General features: G+C 44.6%; 1 protein-coding gene across 6 annotated transcripts in view; it reads left to right on the top strand.

Annotated features, from left to right (window-relative positions):
- The first annotated feature begins 228 nt into the window (after positions 1-228).
- The window catches only part of ppp4r1 (protein phosphatase 4, regulatory subunit 1), a 27,048-nt gene continuing 16,622 nt past the window's right edge, over positions 229-10,654 (top strand). For 2 of the 6 annotated variants that reach the window (XM_084703780.1, XM_084703783.1), the window contains exons 1-12: positions 229-359; positions 508-552; positions 1,602-1,737; positions 1,834-1,940; positions 2,079-2,221; positions 2,297-2,443; positions 2,540-2,647; positions 2,736-2,801; positions 2,878-3,036; positions 5,201-5,301; positions 5,387-6,308; positions 6,386-6,586. In XM_084703780.1, the coding sequence (XP_084559906.1) occupies positions 353-359; positions 508-552; positions 1,602-1,737; positions 1,834-1,940; positions 2,079-2,221; positions 2,297-2,443; positions 2,540-2,647; positions 2,736-2,801; positions 2,878-3,036; positions 5,201-5,301; positions 5,387-6,308; positions 6,386-6,586 (2,142 nt within the window). In that variant the 5' untranslated portion in view covers positions 229-352. The remainder of the gene's footprint in view (positions 360-507; positions 553-1,601; positions 1,738-1,833; positions 1,941-2,078; positions 2,222-2,296; positions 2,444-2,539; positions 2,648-2,735; positions 2,802-2,877; positions 3,037-5,200; positions 5,302-5,386; positions 6,309-6,385; positions 6,587-10,654) is intronic. The other 4 variants (XM_084703785.1, XM_084703782.1, XM_084703781.1 and 1 more) reach the window with 4 other exon arrangements.

The following is a 10,654-nucleotide window of genomic DNA, read 5'->3' as shown; positions in this document are numbered from 1 at the left end:
AATATTAGCCTACCGTAATGATAAACTTAGAACAACAATAATAACAATAATAATACTAACAATAATGGGAAGATATGCATGGGCAACCAGACTGCCAGGTATGCAAAACAGCGAAATTTGACAGCAAAATTTGACTTATGGATAACTACTTTTTAATGTCTACTATTCCTTTGTCCCTCTAGGTGGCATGGTTTCCACGAAAATTAGTTCCAAGAGCTGCCCTCCGGGAGATTAGGTTTGCCTCTAGTTCAGACAACGCTTGTCCAGTTCGCAAGGCGGTTTGCTCACTGGCCAACACTCCCACAGCAGCTCCGTCATCTGTAGCCTCCTTCAAATGTAGGACCAGGACAAGATGGCGGGTACGTTACCTCTATTTACACTAGCTACCGTCGGGAAATGCGTTATTTGGACATACTTTCCCAGTTTGTCATCCGTTTCAAGTGAATGTCAGAGCCTGATTGAGATCGACTGCCTATCAATTAACTTCGTTTTTGTTCCTTTGAACAGATATTTCTTTGCTTCAAGAGGATTCCCAAGAGGAGTTAGACGGGTGTAAGTTTGTCCTGTGTTTTTCGGTGGATAGGAAGTCTGCCTGTTAGTCTGTGGCACAGCACAGGCTGTGCAGTTAGCTTATACTAGCTATCAAGTTGTCTACGGGTTACGCTCCTTAGCAGTGCAACTACTAGCATGCCGTTGGCTGCCTGGTTTGTTCTGAAGTTCCCAGGTGGCCTGATGCAGGCCTAGTGAAATAACAGAGACGTGTTGTAAATGTAGGTAGTCTGGAAGTGGGCACAAACGGTGTCAGAAGTAATTCCCTATAGTCTTCATGATGTCACGCGCTTTCTGGAGTTGTTAGCCTCGGCATACAGTAACGCGAGCTATTTCAGCTTTTGTTGCGCTGCTAGTACAGTAGCAGCTGCTGTAATAGCTAATATCACAGCACGTCCGGGACTAACTTCTGGATTAAGTGTGTTAGAGTTTCTGGCTCATTTGACAGATTGCTCGGGACAGTACGCTCTGTCTACACGATTGTGATACAGACACTGTGGTAGCTTGCCAGCCACTCAGTTAGGATTATCTACTGAATCAAGCAGTTGTAAGACACATAAAATGGGGGTCGACACCCGCGAAGGTATCGTTTTGTCTATTGAGAACATCATTTTCTTTTACTATGTAGTTACATTACTTCTCGAAGCATCAACATTAATACTAGCCTTGTCCTGTTTCAGTGTGGTATTGTGAAGTCCCTGCGCCAAGTAGTCTAATTACGTAATACTTTAATTGTAGGAGACGTTCACCCATTAACCAAATCTAAGAGTTTTAATTTTGCGTTGTCAATCACCTGTCATCTTAATTCACTTGAGTGTTTTAATTGGGATAAGCATATACTGGATTTGAAACTGCTCCTAGCTCATCCCATGCTCTCCCTCTCCTTTCATCACACACACACACCTTTCTATCCTCACACTCCCCTCACTACACAAACCGTGTTCCTCTCCTCCCATCACACACACCAAATACATCACACCCCTCTTGCCTACCTTGTCCTGTCTGGTAGGGGGTGGGCATCTCTTATGCACTGCTCTTGATGTCTCTACTAGTTGGTGGTGATGACTACAGCTTAGAGTCTGACGTCATTGTTCTACCTTCAGCCCTGGACTGTGTCTCTCAAGATGAGATGCTAACCCCGCTAGGTCGTCTTGACAAATACCTGGCCAGCGAAAACATCTTCAACAGGTAATACAAACAGCTGTCTTTGATGTCCTAGGTCACCTCCTGTACTGACTCCAAAGGGACTAAAAGAATAGTGTGTGTGTGTCCGCCCGCCTGTAGACAGATGGTGGTCCGGAGTCTACTGGACACGCTGAAGGCAGTCAGTGAGGATGAGAGGGAGTGTATTGCTGTCCTGGAAAGAGTAGCCAGATTAGCTGACGACTCAGGTGAGCTCTCATTGATCTTGTGTACTTCTATCGTTTGTGTGTGTGTAAATGCACGTGTATGAGCACTTCTTTATGAATTTGAGACAAATAACTAGGCTGTTAAGTGAGGAAGTGATGGAGGGAATGGATGTTCCTCAGAACCCACAGTTAGAGCAGAGCTGATGGAGCAGGTGCCCCACATGGCCATCTTTTGCCAGGAGAACGTCCCTGCCATCCCTTACGCCTTCTCCACCTACCTGCTGCCCATAGTGGTGCGCTACCTAGCTGACCAGAACAACCAGGTAGGACCCACTCGGGTAAACATACACATCCACGTGCTCACATCACACACATGCTCAGAGAAGTGCTGTGGTCAGGTGCGTAAGACGAGCCAGGCGGCCCTGCTGGTGCTGCTGGAGCAGGGTCTTGTAGAGCGTGGAGATGTGGAGAAGCTGGTGTGTCCTGTCCTGGTGGACCTGACCGCCCCTGACAGCAACGACGACGTCAAGACGGAAGCCATGGCTGTGAGTGGTCCCATAATGCACCCCTGATGGAGTCACATGATACTATGAAGCTGTAAGTGATGTGTGGGTCATCTTTAAGAGTATGTGTGTGTGCAGATCATCTGTAAAATGGCTCCCATGGTGGGGAAAGACATCACAGAGCGCCTGTTCCTTCCACGCTTCTGTGAGATGTGCTGCGACTGTCGCATGTTTCACGTACGCAAGGTCAGAAGAAGCCCAGAAGCGTTTCTGTTCTAGAACCAGCTGTCATTTGGGACAAGGTGATGATGGTGATTGTGTGTGTGTGTGGCAGGTGTGTGCGGCTAACTTTGGGGACATGTGCAGTGTGGTGGGAGGAGAAGCCACAGAGGATCTGCTGGTGAGTTAGTGGTCTGTCGGGTTAGAATGAGGTAGTGTCAGGGTGTGAGACTGGACGTGACCCTCTCTCTCCCCAGCTCCCCAGGTTCTTCCAGTTGTGTTCTGACAACGTGTGGGGTGTAAGGAAAGCATGCGCTGAGTGTTTCATGACCGTCTCCTCCGCAACCTCCCAAGAAGTCCGTCGGACCAAGCTCTCCTCTCTCTTCATCAGCCTCATCAGTGATCCCTCTAGATGGGTCAGTGCATCTACACCTTGAAGCACACCCTAACCACATGCTGAAACTATACTGACCACAGCTGCACCCTAACTATGATGATGCTGGAACTACATTAACAACAACTACACCATAACTGTAACTACATCATAACTACAACCACACCCCTACAAGTATGCCATGACTCCAACAACACGATAACTACAAAACTTTAATTACATCTACACCATAACTACAACTACACTCTTACTACATTCTAATTTCAACTACACCCCAATTACAACTTCACCCTAGCTACAACTACACCTCAATTACAACCACGCCATAACTACAATCACACCTTAATTACATCTACACTATAACTACAACTATACCATAACAGGGCTCCAGATGAACTTTTTCCCTTGGTTGCACTGGTGCGCCTAACTTTTTTTATTTCGGTGCACCAGCACAAAATTTAGGTGCACCCACATTTTTCCTTACGTTGCCACAATTTCATATTATGTTAATGACCTTAAACAAGAATAAGGTGTCGGTAAATATTGTTTTTATTTGAAGCACAATTAAACTGTATATAAAATACAAATCTTTTAAGTGCTTCACTGAGCTGCCAAACTAAAACATTGCAAGCAAAATAAAACAGTATAGAAAAGTGCTGCTGTTTAAAAGTGCTTCCCTGAAATGAGACCTTACATTTCATGGCTCAAAGTCTTATAGCGGGTCCCCACTTTGCTGTCGCATGCCCTTCAGATGGCCAACACCTGTAATTTGGCTTTCTTGGCCTTTGCTAAACCAGCTTGCCACACTCTCCCTAGCATCAAAATCCTAGCTCCATGGGTTAGCTTCTTGACCCAGCTCCGTAACTCAGGGGTGGGCAATTAATTTTGACAAGGTACATGAGAAACCTGAAATGTGTTGGTGGGCCGCATCAACAATAACTTGAACTTAATTCTGCTCACTATTCATTTCCCCCCATTGTAAAAAGCAGTAAAATATATATTTTGATGAGCTGCTACTGGTTATCAGAAGAATAAGGATATTCTGCAAAAATGTATATAAATATTTTACTTGTTGGTCAACTAGGAAAAGACTATCGAAGTAACAGTAAAAACTTAAATAGTCATTACATCAGTGTTTCATTTTATTTGTAACTAGTTAATCTTCACAAACACTGAAAATTTGTTTTGCAGTATGTTAAAGATATGCAATTGATCAACTTTATACAAAAAGCAATATGTTTTTTCAGTTCATTTGGTTCTGTGAAAGGAATCCAGTGGGCTTGAGCAAGTGCATCCGGGTCTGCAATTGAACTAGCAAACAATCAGCCTGCGCCCACTGAATCAGTCAAGCTCTTATTATGTCCGCGTTAGTTTTTTTCTTTAGTCCCTTAGTGCCGATTCAAATTGTAATCCTTCAACACAACGACCTGTTCTCCAAAACTAAGAACACAGCTTGGACTTTGACCACAGTAAACAGATACTTGGAAGTCCATGTCTTGTTAAAAACTCTACATTCTGTATCAACCTTTCGTTTCTCATTTTCGAGGGCTAACCAACAGCTAACTCTCCTGTCGGTGAAGTTGCCTAAGCGCACATATGTAAATTGCCTGATCACTAGGCTTTCAGGACTACATATTTACTCCCGCTCAACTTATTTATTTATTTTAAATGTTTTGATTTACCTCACACGGGCCGGATTGGGACAGCCTGTGGCCCGGTTGTGCCATAACTGATCGTCTGGTGCTCAGGTTGTAATTTCAATCACACAGCACGGAGCAGTGTCAGCCTACAGGAATATCTGAACCACAGCCAATCAGAGGCAAAGACCCGCCCTGTCTCTGATTAGTTTAGACCACGATATGATCCAACCATGAGTGTGAGTTCTGTCAAAGAAGAAACAAATGCTTCGTTCCTGGAGAGGCAGCGGATGCGAGGTTAGGTGCACCGGTGCGACCTAAGAAACATTTTAGTTGCACCTGTACAAATTTTGGTCGCACTCTAGAGCCATGCATAACTACAACTACACCCCAATTACAACTACACCCTAATTACTATTACACCCTAATTACAACTACACCATACCTACAACTATCTTAAACTCGTAGCACCATCATCTGCCTCGTCAAAGCCCTCTGTAGGTGTTTAGAAGGGCAGCCTATCTCATGTGACTTTCCCCTTCTCCCTAGGTGCGTCAGGCAGCCTTCCAGTCTCTGGGTCAGTTCATCTCTACCTTTGCCTGCCCTGCCCCCTCACAGGCGGACTGCACCTGTGACCACACACACAACAGGTAGGGTCATGCATGCGCACACACACACTCATACACACACACACCATTCAGGGTGTGGGTGATATCTTGACTCTTGTCTCCCCAGTATTGAGGAGCGACCAGTCACCATGGAGATACTCAGGAAAGACTTTGATAGGCTTGAGGACTCTAAGCACAGCCCTCCCTGTCCATGGGCCTCTGGTGGCCATGGTGACAAGCCCCATAGCGAGGATGGGGGGCTTTGTCAGGTGGAGGAAGGCGGAGTTGTGGATGTAGCAGAGGAGGGAGGTGGGGAGCAGGGTGCAGAGGTCATGGTTGAGGTCATCGTTGATCCTGACCCCTACCCTGCTGAGAAAGACCCTATAGAAACCGCAAGGGCTGAGAAGTTGGAGGACACACACACACCCAAGGAGACAAACACACCTGAGGGTGTACCTGGAGAGGACGTACCTGAGCCTTCAGTCAGAGACACTCCTCCACGGGAGGTTATGTCTGTAGACACTGGATGTGCTGAGACCCAGGCCAGCCCTGAGTTGGCTTCTGATCCTACAGAATCTCGACAGCCTGGAAGTGTTGTCTCTGTCTCTGAGGTCAGGCCAGCCGGCGGTGTACAAGAGCAAGAGCTCTACAACTCCTTCCACTTCTGGAGGACACCCATTGCAGACATTGACCTGGAGCTGGAGCTGCTGCCGCCCCACGGGGTGTCCAGCCAGCCTTGGCCCAGCCTCGGCTCCCCCAGCCTGGATACCAGCTTGTCCTCAGCCCCCCCTCCTTCTGTGGGCCCTAGCTTGGGAAGGAGGCAGCTGGAGGAGCTAATAGAGAACCTGGAGCCCCACATAGACGACCCGGATGTGAAAGCTCAGGTGGACGTCCTGACCGCTGCCCTGAAAGCCACTGCCATGGAGCCTGGCCATGGGGTCAGAGGTCAGGGGGTGGGCTTTGGGCTACAGGACGAGTATCCTGGAGACGAGTCTGAGCTCAGCGATGGCAGCTTCACCCAGGAAGATGACAGGAGGTCCAAGCAGCAGGTTAGCCTAACACACACTCACACACATGCACACACACATTCTCACTCGCACACGCTCAGACAACACATTAATGGAAGTGTGCCTCCCTCCAGGATGTGGTCCCCCAGGCTCTACTGGACCAGTACCTGTCAATGACGGACCCGTCCAGAGCCCAGACGGTGGACATGGAGATAGCCAAGCACTGTGCCTATAGCCTGCCCGGGGTGGCCCTCACCCTGGGGCCCCACAACTGGCATTGCCTCCGGGACACCTACGAGACCCTGGCTTCAGACATGCAGGTACAGACACGCAGCCTGTGAAATACATGTTGAGGAGCTATTTGTCCAGTGGTGTGTATGTATCTACAGTGGATACTGTATGTGTGTATATGCATTTATGTAAGTTTGCACACAACAACTCAATTGAACCTTTTTACAATGATCTATGCTGTCACTTCACAGTGAAGACATCGAATCAATGAAATAATGTATATGGAGGTAATCTAAAAAAGTGTCATCATATCAATATATTTTTGATTCTTCAAACTAATCACCGTTTACACTTAACTAGTGCACAGTGCCCGTGATGCAGTTGGGGATTAAGATGTCGGTAAGACACAAACACTGATTCCTGGAACTATAGATAGTGCAGAGTGCCATTGATGAAGTAGGTGACGCAAGTGGTGTTTCGGATTGGCTGGCAGGTGACGTGCAACTCTGTATAACTCGAGACGGCTATCAACTCGGTATCTCTCGGTAAATGCATGAGACTTGAGCACCTTTCAAAATAAAAGCACACCATCAGAAGTTTGGTAACTTATACACATTTTTTGTTCGATCATTTGACAGAGCCAAAGCACACGTCCGCAACCCTCTCCACACCAGCTTGCGACCCACCAGTTGAGAAACACTGATCTAGTCACTTATGCCCATCATAAAAGACATTTCTCATTCTTTTAAACAAATTGCCAATCCTCTGGTACATTCATGCAAATTATTATGAAGCCTACAATTGCCGTTTCCTACATTATCAATTTGCTCATGTCATGTTGCTCAAAATGTATTATATTGGTTCTATGAAATTGTCTTAGCCCCACAAACATCTTAACTAGTTCACGCTCAAGTCATTACATGCACAATGGTTGAGCCAGTTATCATAATTGTAGGCCTAATTCACCATGCAGCGCGTGCGTGTACAGTTCTGCCTCAGGGGGGTTTGCTATGTTAACGTGTATTTTACAGAAACATTTGTTTTTTCCCCCCTTTATGCAGTGTTGTAAAATGGTCTTGTATTTTTTGTATTGCATACTATAAGACACTGATAACCGACAAGGTTAAATTCACAAGAACATTGTTCCTGTCGTATGCCTGTTTGCGGCTTGCTATATCCATGCCTCAAGAAACCGACTGAAGAGACAAAAGTGGTAGGAATAATGTTCTTGTCCTATCCCTGTTGCGGCTCGTTTCAACACCGACAACCAACCGAGGAACTGGCCGGAATCATCAAGTTACAGTTATGGGCAACTCCATATTATTGCCTGTGGTTTTGGAATGGGATGTACAAGCAACTTGTATAGGTGTGACGGTCAGGTGTCCAAATACTTTTGTCTATATAGTGTATACACCGATCAGCCAGAACATTACACAGAGGTGAAGTGAATAACAGTGATTATCTTGTTATCTTGGCACTTGTTAGTAGAGTTGAGTATCGTTTCAAACTTAAATCAGGTTTTCCAATCCAGTTCTTTACAAATCTTGGTTCCAATCTGCAAAATCTTTTGGAGAGAAAAAATATAATATAAGGATCTGTTAACTGCCTCTGATTTTGATGTGCAAATACACACAAGAATATCCATTGATATTTCTGTGAAAAATTGTGAATTGTGACAAATGTTGATTAAGGGTGACGTAAAAGTTGCACAAGTTCCGATTTGTCTGTTCAGACTAGTGATGGGCATTCCTGCTAATTCAGGGAGCCGGCTCGTTCGGCTCAGCTCACCAAAAAGAGCTGTCTCTTTCGGCGCCCAAACGGCTCTTTATAAATTGTTTTGTATTTTTGTCAAACTGTTTGCGAAAGTTTGACTATAATTGGTGTCAAAACAGAAGGACTACTAATTACATTAAATCATACTGTACACACAGTGTATTTTAAAATGCATTGATTTATAATGTAAAAGAATGAAACATTTGCATTTAAAGTATAACTTCCTGTCCTTCCTCTCGCTAGTTGGCTTGGCTGCTGTTAGTGAGCGTGACTGAGTTCACTCGGGCCCTCCCTCACACATTGGTTTTCGGTGAGGCTGTTAGTCTGAGCCAACAGTCAGAATGAATGTGTGTGAGCTTGAGCATTTATTTAGGCCAATTATATTTGGTGGCCAAGCCGCGAAGCCCTAGAGGGTTTCTACTTATTATTATTATTATTATTATTAGGGTTCCTCCGGTAGGTGAACCCTATTGTTATTGGTGGTACTATTATTATGTTTTACCCATGGGAGTCAATGGCAGTCCCTAGACCACAATGGTAAAAAGTTGTGAAATTTGGCAGGTTGAAACTGCAGACCATTAGTAACTACCATACCAAACATGGGCCATGTGAGACAATAGGTGGCGCTACAGGCCTCGCCCCAATATGTAAATTTTCAAAGTGATGCCATTTGCAGGCCATAAGTCCCAAAATTCTGAAATTCATTACATTTGCCTCATTTCTCATGAGGAACAAAAAAGCCTCAAGAACCTATAATGGCCGCGATATTGGATTTTTCACGTTTTTTCACTACTCCTCCTACATTTTTGGTTGAATTTTCTACCAAATTGCCAGAGATGATCTCCGGACTGAGCCTCACAAAAGTTAGTTTGTCTGGTACAGCCAATCAAGATCATCAACAAAGGAACCAAACAGGAAGTTGGGTCAAATCTCAGCAAATCTTTGAGATATAAACTACAAAAAACACTACAACATGTTCCCATGTGCAAAATTAACTTCAGATCTTCAAAAATGATTGAAATAAAGGAAATCTAATTTATCGCTAACGTTAAAATAATGCTTTACACATCCGCCGGTCAAAAAGTTATACTCTGCAGGGCTCCAGACTAACTTTTTTTACTAGGAGCACAGTAGCCCCTGACTGAAATTTTTTGGAGCGCAAGTAAAAAATGAAGGGGCACACCTTATATTGGCCTGCAATGCATTTATTAATGTAACTGGAGAGGGTACAATTCAGTGGCAATTTTAGATCCTTTTCAGGAGTGCTCAAGCACTCCTAATATTTTAATATTTTCTTAAATATATTGTTTATTATCATTTGATGCATGAAGAAAGGGACATCCTTAGGTTTTTAATTCAATATTTTGCATAATAATACATAAATGTATTAATTCTTATCCAGTGAAATTAGGGATTTATATTAGCAAGGGGGTTTACGTTTAGCACTTTTGCAAGGCACTGTATTCATGTCACATTCTCATTTGGGGCTGAGCACCCCTAAAGGTCTGATCCTAGAATCGCCCCTGCAACGCACCATATAAGCTTGAGTTTAAATACATTATTTAATGTGACATTACGTACTGTACATGCAAGTCTTAGCTAAATGACTTAAATGTATGATGCACTTTTCGATCAGTCCTCCGACACCACAACGCGATACTTGCTGAGTATAACAGCGCAACAGCTCAAACACAGGCAGGGATACAGTAGCAACGCTAGTGCTAAATAAGTATTTAGCTGCTAGGCTCTGGGGGGGGGGGGGGGACCATTTGGTCGCAGTCTGGAGCCCTGCTCTGATTCAATCACAAGTTCCTCTGAAGACTCTTGAGAATGTTAAGTGCACAAATCTGAAAAAAGGTTGAATGTAAGATGAAAAGTAGATTTTGAATAGTTAATTTAGTGAATATTTTAAATATGCATGCTTGGCAAATTTCTAGAGCTTTTTGCCCAAATCCTCTCTCTCTTTCCTCCTCAGCTAGCGCGCTCCACATTCTCACAAACTCAGCCTTACCTTGACACACACGCAGGCTTGGCAAGACGCACACGCAACATTTCAGGAGAGTGTGGGCTGACCAAGCCCCCACTCATTCCTTGGTCTTTAGCAAAGGCCCATGTGGATCTTGATGGTATTGCATTTTCGATTTTGTATGCAATGGTAAAAAGTTTACCAAATGCTGAAACATTGATAGTATAGGCCATGAGTAACTACCACACCACAAATGACCCACCATTATCCATAGGTGGCGCTTGGCGCATGCGCAAGCTTGCTACGACGCACAAGAAAAAGACAATTTGTTTTTATTGTTGGAGAAGACTTGAAGACAACGACTCACGAGACTCCTGCACCATTCAGAGATTTTCATTGTTACATTTGACAGTGAGTA

This window comes from Hypomesus nipponensis, chromosome 8 (genome assembly GCF_054491055.1).
Source record: "Hypomesus nipponensis isolate SF chromosome 8, ASM5449105v1, whole genome shotgun sequence".
NCBI classification, from domain to species: domain Eukaryota; kingdom Metazoa; phylum Chordata; class Actinopteri; order Osmeriformes; family Osmeridae; genus Hypomesus; species Hypomesus nipponensis.
This window is presented reverse-complemented; position numbering and strand designations above follow the sequence as displayed.